This window comes from Electrophorus electricus, chromosome 12 (genome assembly GCF_041902795.1).
Source record: "Electrophorus electricus isolate QZ-2024a chromosome 12, ASM4190279v1, whole genome shotgun sequence".
Classification (NCBI taxonomy): Eukaryota; Metazoa; Chordata; class Actinopteri; order Gymnotiformes; family Gymnotidae; genus Electrophorus; species Electrophorus electricus.
This window is the reverse complement of record NC_137508.1, coordinates 14,859,929-14,876,674: the sequence shown is the minus strand read 5'-3', so window position 1 is coordinate 14,876,674 and position 16,746 is coordinate 14,859,929. Positions and strand designations below refer to the sequence as shown.

The following is a 16,746-nucleotide window of genomic DNA, read 5'->3' as shown; positions in this document are numbered from 1 at the left end:
GCTGTCTTTATCAAACTATCAAACTTTAAAAGTAAAGGTCACCTCCAGTCATAGATTTTGTAGTTCATTTCACAGCCAAATTCTGTTTCAAAGGCCAAATAAACACCTGAGAACTCTGCCTCAATGAGAATAATTATGGCAATCCTACATGCAATGTGATTATCGCATAATAATGATGTTCCTGATTTATCTAGTTTATCTAGTTTACATCATAAACACATTATGTCCCATAAATTCCTCAAACCTGGACAAGTCTCATGGACCTTCTCCACTAATCTCCCTTATCTGGGTCTTTAATCTTGATTGCAATCCTCGTATACCTGGTGGGTGGAAATAAACAGTTCTGAAGTTTTAATACAGTGAGGTGGTACGTTTTAAATCCACCAACACTTCCAGATTCTTTTAGGATCATTTTAAAATATTTTATTTCACGCTGAATTATTTAATTCAGTCAGGCCACGCATTCCTTCGATCACTTTATGAGGCAGCCAGAAATACTCCTCACTGACAGAGTGTGGAAGCTGTTAAAAGTAAGCACAGAGTTTTTCATTTAAAAACTCTCTTCATGTCCTATTAACTGACCTCTTCAACAATATGGCAATATGATCTTGTGTTTCAATTGCCAGATAGGTTATAAATATGGCAAGATATTTTGACAGAAATGGGACTGTTGATGGCAGCGGTAGGAACCGGATTTCCATTCCCAAACCTGTCTAAAAAATTCAGATTGGTATGTCCTTTGAGAAATAAAAATGATAGAGACTTTTCAATTGTGTATTGAAAGTGTGGCATGCTGGTCTTTTGTCATGCATTACATATTCCTTCACTAGCAGGATGCCTTGTTTATTTTTTGTGTATAGCTACATAAAGTGCAGTAATTTATATAGTTTCTACATAAGGCTTCAAAAGAATAAGTCATTTTGAAATGGGACTTTGCTAACTTTCAAGATGTCACGGGTTTGATACCATGTCATGGTTACCAACCAAATGTTAACTTTGTCCTTTAGCAGTTCAATAAATCTATAAATAAGGTCCATCTTAAAGGTTCTAAAGGACAACAAACAAGGAAGAATGAAGAGCAAATTAATTCCCCAATAGCATCTCCCTGTAAATGACTTTCCTAGTAGCACAATAAGAGGGCTTGACTGGTCTGACCAGAACCACTCTTCTGTCATGTGTCTACTGAAAACTGGCTTAAGAGCATGCATATAGACATACTGAAATGTTTAAGTGGAAAGAGGAGGACTACATGACTACATATGGGGCACATGTGCTCCATTTGGTTGGCTTCAGGAACCTATATGAACTGTCCATGAAATTGAAATATATGCCATAATAATATAATTACATGTTAATGCAAAGTGTATAGCTTAATATTCTGCATATACTATGCATGAAGAATCATTTAAGACCTTTCAATTCCAAATCAGATTGTTTTTATGACAAGCAATCATAATTCTTTCATACATTTAATGCTACAAATATCAGTTTCAGAAACCTGTCTTGGGGGAAAAAAATCTGATTTAGCCATTGCAACCTTCAGTCCAAACACAGCTCAAGATAGGATGCACACATGCACTAATAATCACAATAATCACCAATCTGAAGTTATTCAAATCTAGTTGTGTTGCCTTAATGTAACACTGATCTGATTTTTTTCTGCGCTGTGTGAAAACACAAACCCAATCTTTTCAAATCAGACTGAGTCACTTTCGTATGTAGTCCTAAATCTGAATTCATGTGGCTTTTTTGCCTATATGCATGTGCTTAGCCCTGTCGTAATTTAAGTGCTTTTTTGCCTATATGCATGTGATTAGCCCTGTCATCATCAATCAGCAGCTAAACAGCAAAAGCAAACGATAGTCTGGATTTTTTCTTTCTTTCCAAACCAGATTGTGTACAGCTAATGAAATGTTGGCCATCCTCCAGAGCAAAATGTGATGCATACATGAGGTACTAGTGTGTCCATTTCACCAGTTTTAATATTATGAGATGTCTCACAGATATAAAGTTTTTTGTTGTTTGTGACGCTGGGATTTTTAAAATTTTGTTTTCTTGGTGATGCATCACATAGAATTAAGAGTGAGAGAGGTCACTTGCAATTTTTTGGAAAAGCCAATCAAACCAAAAAATCAGAAATCAGCAATGAGGCTTATAATGTGAATGTAGCCTAAGTCCCTGTTTACACCTGTCATTAACATGCATCCTTCTTATTAGGATTATAAAAGGCCAACAGTAAACCTCCAACATGCATTGTAAGCTGCATCAGGCCACATTACATCTGTAGTGTAAACGGTAATGCATCTTTATGCGTCCTCAACAGCAACCAATTACAGTCCATATCATACTGACGTTGCCCTAGATGGAAAACACGTGACAATTAGTGTTTGGAAGTTGTTCTGAAAATTCCATCTGTCCATGATCTGTAATCTGAGTCCTACTTTATAATGGTTCAAAAAATAAAGAACTAAAAAGGTTTCATTTCAAGCTTCAATGGCAGTAAAATGCTCCGCAGCTGAACCCTTCAGCTAAATAACTTCTGATCGTTTTGCAATAGCAAACTACAGAAGCAGTGAAGCAGAATCAGACCAGTGGCTAATGGAGTCCTGACTTCCTTCATTTCCTCTCTCATCCCGACAGCAGGGTTCAGTTACTCCTGCTTACGTCACAGGCCAGCAGACATGGCCTAAAATAAAGTAAGACATAAAACAATGTGCCAAGCACACCTCTTGCCAAAAGGGCAATTGCAGAGCGCCGAGTCTCCACTGCCACTGCGGAGCATGCAGGGAAATGGTGGTCTGATGACGTCATCCTTTAGAAACGAGACTATGGGTTTAAAATTGGGTCACTGTTTGCCATGTGTCTTGCTCCCACAGTGTAAGGCACTGACTGTATACATCAAATATCATCACAAATCCAGTTGTGATATGGTTGTAATTATGGACTTGCTGGCATGCAGTTAGATATGCTATCAGTCTGGAAAGAGAGTCAAGACAGAAAAAAAGTAAAGGAAATATGGGGAATATGTGCCGGAGACAGTGAGGTCTTCACTGCAGGGCCAGGGGCCCTTAAGCCCTAAAGGCTTCAGCGTAAGCATTACTGCCTGAAGTGAGCCCTCAAGGCCTCAGTATGAACCCTGCTGCAGAACAGGAAATTGGACTTTGAATGGGAGGTGTGGTAGAATGTGCTCATTTACTGTAACTGGGAATGTATCTCCAGATCAGGTCACTGATTTCTCTGATCAGTTCCCTGAGCAGTGTGTCCTATATATTACTGTGTAGTCTTGTTGCCATGACAATTGTCCTCTTCAAGCAAAATAATCTTCTTAATCTCCTTATTTCTTGTAACGAATACTGGCAATGCTTGCATCACACCTCTCGAAGTGGGTAAAAAAAAAGAGTCCACACTACCCTGGCATAGAAACAAAATGCAAATATATAGCTACCATCAGAAGCACTCAGGAGCACCAATCCTTGGTGGTACTACAATAAATTCTGCTCAACTGTGAATGTGGAAGCAAGCAGCCCATGTTTAAGGAGAGCTCCAAGTCAGTCAGCTACACCACAGTCCAGCTGCTTTACTCACAGCGACACTGAAGCACTGCAAGGGCAGTGAGGACTCTCAGGTAGGGATTTTACAGGCACCTGTTTAAATCAGGCAGGCAGCAGTTGAAAGAGCCAAACGGCCAGAGACTGCCTCAGCAGGCGATAATCAGAACTTCTAGCCCAACAGCAGCCCAGTGTTGCCCAGGACGACTAGGCCCTAATCTTTCAGGGCTCTCAGGTCGAACACTGGAGGTGAGCAGGGGTTCAGGGAGCTGGCAAGAAGGCCATTAGCGCTAGGATGTTAAAGATTAATTCCTCTTTTCAGACTTCTACTTGATTTAAGATATAAACATGGGATAATGCCCTGTGTTCGATAGCAGGGTGGTGCCATGGACCATGATGTGTATTGATCTTTGCCTCAGGCTTTAGTGCTCAGCCACTACAGTTATCAATCTGAATCAGGCTATCTGTATAGTTCTGGTTAGGTGCAGTACAGCAGAGGTGATAAAAGAGCTAAGGTTACAATAACCAAAACAGTTAAAATAATACGTAAACATGAATGTTCAATACATAATAAATATGGATGGGTAATAAATCCACCAAGCATCAAGCTATGTGGAAATAAAGTCACCTTCCTGAGAGGCCAGGCTGTTGGGATAACAAGGCTCTAGTAGACTGTAATAAACACCAACTAACTGCCAAGATTACTTGGTCATTTCTGGTGCTGCACACATAATATGACATACAGAACTCACATACTATTTTGCTAAATAGAATCACTTTGAAGCCTCAAATTGAATGTTTTTGACTTGTTCATTTTGGCAAATGAGATCTTTTTTGGATGTGGAGGATACATTTGCCATAATGCTGAGTCTTTAGTGACAAGGCCAAATAAATATATGATTTAGTTTTAAGCTTCCCCTTTGTTTATAAAGTTTCTAAAGTCTACACATGTTAGTTTTTACAATCACTATATATTGCATACAGTGTGTATTTTATATAAAAAAAAAAAACATGAGGTCTATGTTCATTCTGTATTTTGGAACAGCTATAACAAATGTTTCTATACTACACACACACACACACGCACACACACACACACACACACACACATACATATATATATATATATATATCTCACAGTGTGAATATACTTATCTGTAACAACAAAGCTTTAAAAGAGCAGAACTACAAGAATAAAGTCATTGGCGTTCTTTTGGTTTTCACTTCAGTGCTCTCACAGGACCTGGCAAGACCGCAAATCTGTTGCAATGGGTGTGTTTCTCTGCATCCTTAGGTCATTAAATAGAGAAGGCTCTGTTGAGTCAGCCAATCGATCGAATGCATGAGGCCGGAGGGGAGGGCCCGTGAGCAATCACATGACCGCAGCCAGACAAAGCTGAGCTGTCCCGAGCAGGGAGCGGCCGGGCTGAGTCACCATAACGACCAGCCAATACATTTACACACCCATGAACACACATACAGACACACACAAAAATACACTGTGATATTCACAGACACATATTCAGATTCTCATTACATTATCACGTGAAAATTTCAGTTCCACAGAGAGGCACTGCAATCTCAGTAAACAAAAAATTCCTGTCCTGTTGCAACTGTTTTCCACAAGTAATCACTTGCAGCTGAGATTTGTAAAAGATCTAATCCACCTTTACCAGTGAATTCTCAAATCTTCGGCCTGGCCAGCAGACAGCATTTCTTATTAATTTAGCAAACACAATAAATAAATAAATATAGACTAACAAGCTTATTCAACCAAAAACAGCAAGTAACTCAAAAAACTAAGGGCTGTCATGAGGTTTGGTACAACAGCAGACATGGCATTTCATCAGTTATGTAAATACTAATGATTTTGAATGAAATATTTGCACAAAAAAGGATGCATCTGCTACTGACTGCAGTCAACAGTTCCAGTTGTAGCGATGATGTCATGCTATGCACATCTGCTAGATACCTCTCTGGGACATGACATCAGTGTTACTGAATATTTTTATCTTGAGAATGCACATCTAAGGAGTAATATATTGTAAAGCAGTGCACATTAACACATGTTGACAAACTCATCAAATTGGTTCATGGCAGACCACATCATATGATTGTCATAGTAATGATGTAATAGCAATAAAGACTCTCTATAAGGTCCGCAGCAGTGTCTCCTGCACCTCCACCTTCCCATCCACCCATCTGTCACTGTGCCAAATGACCAGGAAAACCTCTCGATCACAGAACATGGGTTAGCATGTATGATGGGACTCAGGCACCGAGACTGTAGCCGGCTCAGTTTTCTTCCTGTCATCTCAGGACAGACCCAACCCACCCCACACCCAGCACCTCCCTATCACGCCACAGCCCCTCACAATATTTCCCCGACAGCATCGGCTGGGCATGCACAGACCCCTAGCCCTGGCCACAAGCTTCCACAGGAACACTGCCACACGGTCACAGAAGGGCATGGACAATCTTCCCCTGCAGTCAACCACGTCAGGACACAAGAACAGCCTTTGTGCTGGAGCAGAGGCGTAGATCAGCTGCAGTGGCAGCTGCCGACCGTGTGGCCCATTCTGCTAGAAGCAGAGGAGGCTGAAGAGGAGGGGTGGGGCTCCAGAGGAGGAAGAGCACAAAGGCAGTGAATGTGCAGAAATGCATGCTTTCCTGCCTCCCGTGAGAGAAAGAAATCGCACTCAGCATGTCAACAGCACTCCACTACAATACAATGAAAGGAAGCACTGATGTTTGTTTTTGGCAGTATTTGCCAGTTTGTGACATAGGCAAGAACACATAGGATGTATATTGTAATGCAAGATATCGCAATGGCAAATGATAAGGTTACTGCAATAGTCCACTGCAAAATTGCTAAAGTTATTAATAATGAATAAAGTCTTGTACAGGGCATTAGGCACTATGATGTCATGGCACTTTGGCATGATGATAACAGGTCCCCACTAGGTTTTAATCACAATCAGCAATATTAGCATTTGTAGCAGTAATGAGAAAACAAAAGTTATGACTATGAAAAATTAAATACAAACAAAATTAACAACACTGAAAATAGCCATTAACAACAATATCTTGACAACAACAAATATCAACACAGTGTAAGAAACAACCAGCTTACCTCACATGAACAGATATTGATATGCTATGCTTCTAAACAAATTCATCATAAAAATGCCTGAGGTAGACCGGGTCATGTGAACACAGAGCCCTAGGCAGACACTCTGTCAGCCATGTGTTAGTACCCTCACAACATATCCGACATATCTGTGGCCTCTCTACAGTTCAGACATTACACATTCCAGGTAGCATCAACTATTTTTGGATGATACTTCAAACGTTTACATGGTGCCAAGTTAAGTGGCAAACAATACGGCCTTACTGCAAGTAGTATTTATATAAATGCATGCATTTCTTCATATTTCTACTTTAAACTTATTTTCACTTTGAATGAAAGAATATTTTGTTTTTAAGTTATTCATGTTACAATCACATGGCATTTTGAAAGAATTTTGTCTCATAATGGATCACAGTGATAACACTAACAATACATCACTGTACTAAAATATCACAAAACACTAGGAAACATTTTGAATCAATTAGTGATATTGTGATATTTACATTATTAAAGTATGTGTAAAACATATTTGCTCAGAGAAAATTGTTTAATCATTTTTACTTACCAAATGTATACCAATCTTCCAATTAAAGAGATTATATCACATCATAGTAATAAATATGAAGTACAGGATACAAGTTACATAGGGGGATTGTATACACCATTTTACACTTTCCAACATCTTGAAAAAATTCTAACTAAGTCAAGAAATGGAGATTGTTTTTTGTAACAGTAAAAAATGCTTTCAGATCAATCTGTTTTTGTCTTAAAGACATGCATACTACATCACACATTTTACATTTAATTCTCTAAGATTTATGCTACATTACTGAGCATGCTTGGTACTACAGAGTGTGCACTTCTGGTTGAAATTCAGCTTGGCTTGGTTGGCATATGAATTGCATATCTAACCTGGCAGTATTCTGTTTGATCTGTTTTAACAAAATAATATCTGACTGTATAATATATATGTATATATTGGACTTTGAGCATATATATATATATATATATATATATATATATATATATATATATATATATATATATATATATATATATATCCAAATACCATATATTTATGATGGCTTTGTATGTTACTGCTGTCACAGTATGGCCCCTCCTCCCACACATCTGTGTGTGTGTGTGTGTGTGTGTGTGTGTTCGTTTGTATGGAAATGCCCTCCCCGTGGTACACACTTGCTCCTTGTTTTGTGTTATCATGAGTGTATATAAGTCTCTTGTTTAATTGTGAATGTTGTCGGTGGTTGAACTTACATTAGCCTAAGTGCTACATTGACTTTTGTGTCTTTCAATAAACATCGTTGTGTTTTACACAGCTCCTGTTTCCATCCTGCCAAGCATCCACACATTACAGAACCACCAACCGCCAAAGGATGCCAGGGAAGAGGAGAAAAAGTAAGAAGAAGGAAAAGAAAGCACTTAACCGGTCCTCCCCAGCCCTTGCGGGGAAACCCCCCATAGTCTTGGGCACTCTCTATACTGGTACAACAGGAGAGAATACTCTTGGAAAATTTTGGGGGGCCCTGAGTGTAGTACAGAGTCGAACTCTGCGACGACCTACAGGCCCTCGACAGACTACCACAACTGGTACGATGACAAAACTTCACTGAAAAACATGCATTTTGGACTGTGGCGTTATAAACATTAGTTGAACATCTATTGTTTCCAATCTTGGCCTGTTGTAAAATGAACATTTAATTCAAGTTCAAAGGTACAGCCTTAAAATGTTTGAAAGAGACTGGTGAAATGTCCATTTGAATAATACAAGTGAACACTGATCCTCTCTGGCTTCTATGCAATTATCTAACATATCATGTTGTGTAGGTGTTGTGTCCAACATTCTTAGTGTTGCTATGCAAGAAACATAAGACATATTAAATACTGATGAACAGATGATAAGTAATCTCTTTCCATGCACATGCAAGGTCTAAGACATTACATACAAAGACAAGATTTCATCAGATAACTGAGGAAAGGCCTTCAGAAGAATGGTAAATGAAATGGAAATTTAATCTGAAGCTCTTTTGTCTGGAGAACAGCTGCCTACTGTTACTGTATTTTCCATGCAGTACTAAACATCACTTTCAGGAATTTTTGAACATCTAGACATTAGATTTATGATTGTCACTGTCCATAGTTTCTGACATTTCAGAATGAGTAAAACAGATTTTGCTCACTGATTTTTAAAAATAAGCCTAGGATGTGCCATAATTCAACAATTACATGGACTATATACCATTAATAATACAACTGTTAGAGTTATTAAATTAATAAAATATTTTCACTGTGTAATGAATTGTGTCTTTCTGCCTTCTTCCACATTACCTACAGTGCTGAAAAATATACATTAACATATTAACAAATTTAAAATGTATGGAGAAATTGCCATTTCTAGGTATACAAAGTATGAAGGTGATCAGATTAAAAGTATGTGGACAAAACAAAAGATGTTGATCAAATGAAAGCTAAATGGTGAGCTCTGTGGCTACACCAACAACAAAGCTCTTTTAATTATCATGATATGACCGAAAATGTGAATCACTGTTTCCAGTCTTTTGGTACACATTACATGCTGTCATCTGACTTAAAAGTCCTGATATAGGAAGTCCCATCATGTACAATTTCAAACTTTTTCCTTAACTTGATAGTCACAAGCAACATACCACAAAAGAAAACACCACTCACTGTGTGTTACAAAATGTGCATAATAAAAAACTACAGTAGTTCTTTATCATTGCTGCTGAAATATTCCTTAATAACCCCCCCCCCCAAAGCACAGAGACCTATTTGTATAAGATCCTTTTCAGAGCCTTCTAAGAACATATTTGTTGACAACTAAATTTTGATTATGGAACAAATGGAAAACATTGATGACCGTTAAGGGGAGTCCATACATTGTGTCAATTCCTAAATTACACAGCACTACCAATTTCTCACTCATGAGATCAGATACAAGTTTCTTTTTTTCTACTCATTTGAGATTAGCAAAGATGTCTTTGTGCATGGTCTCTGTATCTCTTGAGGCAGGTCATGCCAGTAAGCATTGATGAGGATGGATGAGGTAATTCTGCTCTGGATAGACACTGAATAGATTTCTTCCGAGAGGATATAGACAGCAGTTTTCATCCTGAAATGATTCACTTGGCACTAAAATAGCGTTTCCTTTTGAGTGCATTTGCATAGAATGTGAGTAAACTGGAGTTGATTTATGTAAGGAGCAGTATGGTGTTATATGTACAAAAATCTTTTGGTACGGTTTAGAGACAACAGAATAACAAAGACGTAATCCTCTTAAAGAACCATAAATAATGAAATAGCCTATTCGTTTGATTTTCATTTGAGAAGAAATAAACAAAAACACTGATATTTTTGCAGTGTTATCATGTCGGTTCATCTTATGAGCGTTGTACAAAATAAAGGTAGTCTAGGGAGGACCGTTAGGCTATCAACATCCCTGTCATTATGCAGCAGAAAAAAAATTAATATAAGCCATCCGTTTCCCAAAGCTCATCTAAGCTCATACTAAAACTCCTGTCATATAAGAAACACAGTTACAGTTATCCTGAAGGGATATTTAACGAGATGTACGTTAATGCATCAGCGACACCATATACCGCTATCAACACCCGATACGTCTATTTCAGGAAGGTCTTCTTATACGGCCACTCAACATCAACAAACCGAAATACACAAGTAATATTGTTTACCTTTGTACTTCTCGAGTACATCCTCGTAAGCTTGCAGATATTCCTTCTCGTTGGCGAGCACATATTCCACCGGTAAATAACACGCCATTGCCGGGAGGAGAGGAGGCCGGTCAACCAGGCTACTAGCCGCGAAAGCGAAAATCGACTGTAGCCAGCAGACCCAAACTGATCAGCTCCGTTATTCCATGAAAGGCGACGCCCAGGTCCTCCCTCCCATGTCCATTAACCACCCAATAAACGGGAGTTCCTCTATGCTTTCCTGAAAAATCTCAGTCGGGCGTTAACGATAGGTTGCTAGACCTATGAATGCGCCACGCCGTATCGTGCCGCTGACGCTGGACAGTGATAGTGCAAAATTGCCCCTTCCCACACACGCGCACACAAACCCACCGCATAGCCTACATGCGCAGGAGCTCACACAAACACATCAGTTCCAGTAATGCAGATAATTAGCCTGCACATAATAAACAAACTCACATGCGTTAATTTACGTCCAAGTAAACAGATGACTTTCACATTGCGCCTGCTTTCGCATTTTTGAGGCGGTGGTGGAATAGGTTACAAGTGCCAATAAAAATAACAGTTGTATTTTAAATAATGTAACATTAACATGTGCATTACAACAACACGTAACTTGTGGGCTACTTTATCATAGACAGACCGTCGGTAAGCCCATCGTGAAGGCGTTCACACTGTGGCATGTGTATGAGACAGTCGGTCATCCACGTGCCTATGGGTAAGCCCAAACTCTTCAGGGTCCTATTACTAGATGTATTTCATTCCTCGGGGAACGGCGCTTTGAATGTCTAAACCAAGGGTATTCGATCCGGACCCCAAATCCGGTCCTCGATTTTGTAATCCTTTGTAGTTAACTAATTGAAATCAATCTCACCACTAAATTGATTGTATGTTAGATGTGTTCATTCTGATTTTTTTTTTTTTTTTGCTAAGTAACCGCAAAAATTGTGAATAATCCAAATGTTCTATGTTGTTCTATATCTGGAAAATGACATTTATTTTAAAATATCAATTTTTAGGAATGGAATGATATTTTGACTTTTTTAAGTTCATTTTTTATTTTTATTTAAATTTTGGCTAGATTGATAAACATACATCATTTTTAAATAACTGATTCCGAACGTTAAAATGGTATAGAGGATATATAATGTCTCTACAATGTAAAAATTCACACAAGCTTTGCCTTTTTTATCTGTGCTATCTAATGCCAAAAAATTAAACGTTCCTCACAAACTGGAAAAGGTTAATGTAACTGGCTGACTCCTAGGTAAAGGGAGCATGGAAAATCTGTAGGAATTGGACGTCTGTGATTTGAATACCTCTGCTCTAAACAATACATTTACATGGATGTAATAACTGAGAACACCGATAGGATATAAATGCGAAATTTTGAAATGTTTGGCAGCCATATGAAATAGACTACTCTACTAAAATGATATTTTAATTCAAATGCAACATGTGAGCTCGATGTGATGTTTCAGGAGATTAATTCGGCGGCCTTTATGCGGGTATAATCATAATCAACTGATAAACGCTGATTTTTAAATGACTATAAAAAATAACAAATAAGTCAAATGCCAAACAAATACAAAGGTCTAAATAGACCTAAATAACTTAATTGCTTTAATAAAATACGCTATCCTTATCCCAAGTGTACATGTGATAACAAACAGGCGTAACAGACTGTAATAATTTTTATATTATGTACAATTTTGTCTACGATTAGGCCAATTGGCTAAATGCTTAATTAGTCACATACGCTGTACGCATTCCAAAGTCTAAATATGCTATATCACCGCAGATTTGAACCCAACTTCAAGCGTGACCACAGTTCATCGTGATCTTCTTTTAAAAGGACAGCTTGTGGGGACTGTAATTATCCGTAACAAGAATGTCATAGCATCGGGGTTTTCTTCTTAATCAATAATAACGTCATAGACACGATCTAGATTTTAGTGGTAGCCTCCTTGAAAATAATTCATGCAAGCTCGCTATTAATCATTCTGAAGCAGCCTATACACCTACTTTGCAGCATATAAAAATATCACAATGAGTTGCCTGACATACGCTGATGAACAACAGAAAGACAAAGTAATTATACAGGCTCGGGCCTACACCCTAAATGTAATTATGCAGAAAACTGAAATATATGAAATAGCACGCTATGGATCTTACCAGCTATCCTGAGGACAGCCCTCTCTGCTGGATCCAGCACAGATCCTCCCTGAATCTTTCGCTTTGAACGTTCATGTCTGGGTAAATTCCACGGTAACGTGTCCCCCGGTGCCGGCGAGACAGACCCAGATTTCAGACTGTAATCATCTTCGTCTGAGAAATCAGCCGAAGAAGACATAGAACAGCGGAGGGAAGCGTTCCCCGATCCGGAGCTCTGTGGGAACAATAGAAAAGCACCCATGTTGTGTATTCTCAGCAAATACACTACAGCCCAAAGAGGCACATTCCTAGAAGAAGGAAAAAAACATATTACCGATTGATATTGTTTTGTCTCACCATTTTTACTTTCGCTGGAGACGAATTCGAGGATCGTAAAAACACGAATAAGCTTCAGAACAGCATCGGTTTGTGCACACATTGAAATGATATCTCACTGACAATAAATAGCAAAGGCATATGGGGCGGCCGGAAAAATCAAATGCATTTGGCTCCCCCGACAGGACAACGAAAAGACTTACCGCTGTGTACGTCTCAGCGTCAAAAACGGAGAACCTGGTTCCACTATCCATTTACATGCCACTTTTGACAGAACCACACCCTTCTGTATACAGTCCTCCACTTGTATAATCCAGGTTAATTTATAATATTAATAATGTAAAATCACTCAGAGAGAGAGAGAATATGTTGGGCTGGAAAACAGCCTGTAATGCTGTAACATGTCACCGTCATTATCCTTGGATACAGATATGTATGCTGGATAGAGACAAGGCTGTACTGTTTGCTCAAATGCTAAGAATTATATGACGCTACAGCTTCACTCCTGAGTCCGCGTATCCTACTGGATGCGTGTGCTTCACGCACCACTCTTACCCAATCAAAAGCAGCCTATCCAGTGTTTCACGCATGCTCGTCACAGCTTTGCCTCCATTCTAGGGTGAACACTTTCCCTGTTTCCTTGAGGGTTCCAGCATCATTGTGGCGTCCACTGTGTTAATTAGCCTACATCCTTTTTTCCTGGATTATTTTTATAAGAAAGTGTCTGGTACATTGCCATCAGACAGGACTACTGACCATGTATGCTGTTCCTGAGTTCTGTTCTTCACTGTACTTATGTTTGGGCCAAATGTAATAGTTTCTATATGTTTCTATAGCAACACTAATGCATAGGTTGCACTAATGCATAGGAAGTGTATCTTCTCATCATTCTGTTGTTCACTATGTGACAGCGGTGCTACATCATCTGCAGGACTATGTTTAGGTTGCACAGCTCATTTCTATCATTTATTTGTAAGCAGCAGTTTTCATTATCCAAAGACAAGTAGAAATTAGATAAGAAACGTGATACAAGAGAACCCTATTTCATAGCTGCCCGTATCTAATAATGGATCAAAGAGCTTGGATCATAGTACATATTATATAACTGCATAACATAAAACATGATGCAAAGCAAATGTAGGTATGCAACCTGTTAGCATATTATTAGCACCTACTCTATTTTTACATTGTAATTTTTTGTCAAGGAAAAAATATATAGGCTATGAGCATCTTTCTTCCCTTCTTCCACTATATAGTAATTAAAATAAACAAAATAAAACAAAATAAATAAATACAGATATAGCACTCTGAAGTAAAGGCCTTTAGCCCTTTCATCCTTGGTGCTGTTGTAATAATAAACAATAGAAGGTTAAACAGAAAAAAACAAACAAATATAAGATTGTGTTTGTACATGTGCTATTTAAACAAAATCCAAAGTATGGATGACAATGGAAAGCTACGCTGTGAAAAATATTCAATGACTCTTCAGTGTTCTACCATAATGGTATGACCAAAAGATGGTTCAAAGCAGTGTTCACTTGTATATTTGATATTTTTCCCTTCTATTAGAAAGCACTCTCTGGGACAAACATCATCATTTATCATATTCCACTTATAATGGAATATCTTCAAACCTCTCACAGATCAAATGCTAGAGCAATGTGAGACAAATCAATAAGGACGGAGGAACATGTAATGCAGATAATGTAATTTGATGACACATTCATGCTTCTCTCAATGCTTCCCTGATTAGTCCTCCATAAGCCTGAATATAATTTAATACATGACACAAATATCTCAACATGACTGCCCATGTTTGTTTCTCATGAATAGCAATACATCAGCAGACCACTACAACTATTCCAGTTATTGTCATATTTAACTGATATTACCCATGTAAAACAGAGGCAAAAGAGATTAAATGTAAAGAGGAACTGGAGGAATTGGTAAGCACTGGATGAAGAAACTACAAGCACACCCATATCTGTACACACATTCACTCTAGTTCACTTTCTGCTTTGCTTAGTGTAAATATCTGCCAAACAAGGCGTTTGTGTGGTTAAAAAAAAAAAAAAACATCTTGTCTTGTTACTTTCTTTTCTTTCATTAATTCTAATAGAAAGCTTCAAAGACTATTTCAGATTTTGTAAAATATGATGATACATTTATAGAATTCTACCTATGTATCTATATCTATTCTTAAAAACCCAACAAATTCACTTAGCTTGCTCAAATTACTCATAACTGAACAACTATGTGACACAAATGCATATCTGGAGCAATATTTACTTAATTTTGCTATGTATTAACACCATCGCACAAGGACATAACACTTTCTGACTAGAATAAGTAAATGCAGTTTAAATATATCAAGAAAAATGTCTATGGAATGCGTGAATAAACACCACAGAGATGATAAGACTGTTCACAAAGACTTCGTGAAGGATATGTAGAATATATTTTCAGACAGGTAAAGCTACACAAAAACTATGCAACTATAATATTTAAAACATACCTGCCCTAAGAAGACATTTTATTTGCAGGAATTTATTCCATTAAATAATTACTGCACAATGTGTGGTTTCACAGTATAGTTTCTAAAGGGTCATTTTTTTCAGCACCAATTCCATGTAAACTCATATTTGACCAGTAAAATCTAATTATTTCTTCCTCTTGGGGTAACATGAAAGAGGTAGAATTTGCAGTAATTGATAATTGTTAGTTATGGACCAAGGTATGATCAAATATTGTAATATTTGATATATATAAAATTATACTGTCTTGCAGTGATGATGTAAAGGTGTAATGTTTTCACATGACTCCCATGAGTCAACATTACATGAATCAGGAATAGTAGGCTAACCATTGTGGGATTCATTCTGATATGGGTACTTTATAAGTGACCTTAATTAGAAATGTGAAAAATACACCTACTGGTTTGCGAGTTGGTGTTATTTGAATTGAGTGATAAAAGTCAGGCTGGACTCTTTTCTTCACTTTGCGCTTTCTGACAGTAGTAGTGGAGTCTGGGTCACTCTCAGGAATGTCAATGAGTGGCCTCTCTTCTGACACGCGGGCTCGTGCACTTCTCTTGGCATGACGCGGACTGTGCCGAAAACCCTGACAACACAATGCATTAGATACCCATTCCTAAAGCGATACGGCAATTCATACATCATTCACACAGTTCATTTTGAATTAAATGCTTATATTCAACATATGTACATTTTCTGCTTCAAACTGTCATGTGCAGAAATATATCAGAAACGGAGTTAGTAATATTAGTGTTTGCCTATGTTAATATAAGTTATTGGCAAAATCCTATTTATTGATCACACATGCGCAATGCGTATTTTACTGTATTCCAACTAACTTTAACACGCATTACAAGTGTTATAATACCTACAAAACAAAGTTCAACATAGCATAACTTTTTCATAACATCCACGTCTTTCAAAATATCTTTCAATCACTTAGCCTAATAATGACCTTGATAGATGAAAAGGAAAAGAAAATTACCTCAGTTCGAAAGTGATGTGTTCGAAAACCAGCTTCTGGAACAAATTGGAAATGTTGAAATAACTCACCCCTATCAATTTACTGTATATAAATGGTGAGTTTGCTCAGTCAACCGAAACAAAAATACCTCCCAAATGCCTCATATGCATGACAATAGGCTAGAGCTACATAATGATGTTGCGAAAAACTGACGAGTGGAGACATAGCCGCTCGCTATTGCGTGGGCATACGTTGGTGCTTCAAGTGCTCCCATGAGCACATATCCCAAGTGAGATACCAAAATACCATCGGACAGCTAAAGGATATTGTTATT

At 38.0% G+C, this 16,746-nt stretch overlaps 1 protein-coding gene across 21 annotated transcripts in view; it reads right to left on the bottom strand.

Moving 5' to 3' along the window:
- Positions 1–16,746, bottom strand: part of dst (dystonin) — a 104,609-nt gene that overhangs the window by 87,417 nt on the left and 446 nt on the right. For 16 of the 21 annotated variants that reach the window (XM_081724214.1, XM_081724203.1, XM_081724210.1 and 13 more), the window contains exons 2-4: positions 16,434–16,468; positions 15,849–16,034; positions 12,600–12,813 (exon numbers count right to left, since the gene is read on the bottom strand). In XM_081724214.1, coding sequence (XP_081580340.1) covers positions 12,600–12,813; positions 15,849–16,034; positions 16,434–16,468 — 435 coding nt within the window. Of the gene's footprint in view, positions 1–10,406; positions 11,032–12,599; positions 12,814–12,935; positions 12,954–13,117; positions 13,251–15,848; positions 16,035–16,433; positions 16,469–16,746 lie in introns of those variants that run through there. The other 5 variants (XM_081724193.1, XM_081724198.1, XM_081724206.1 and 2 more) reach the window with 4 other exon arrangements.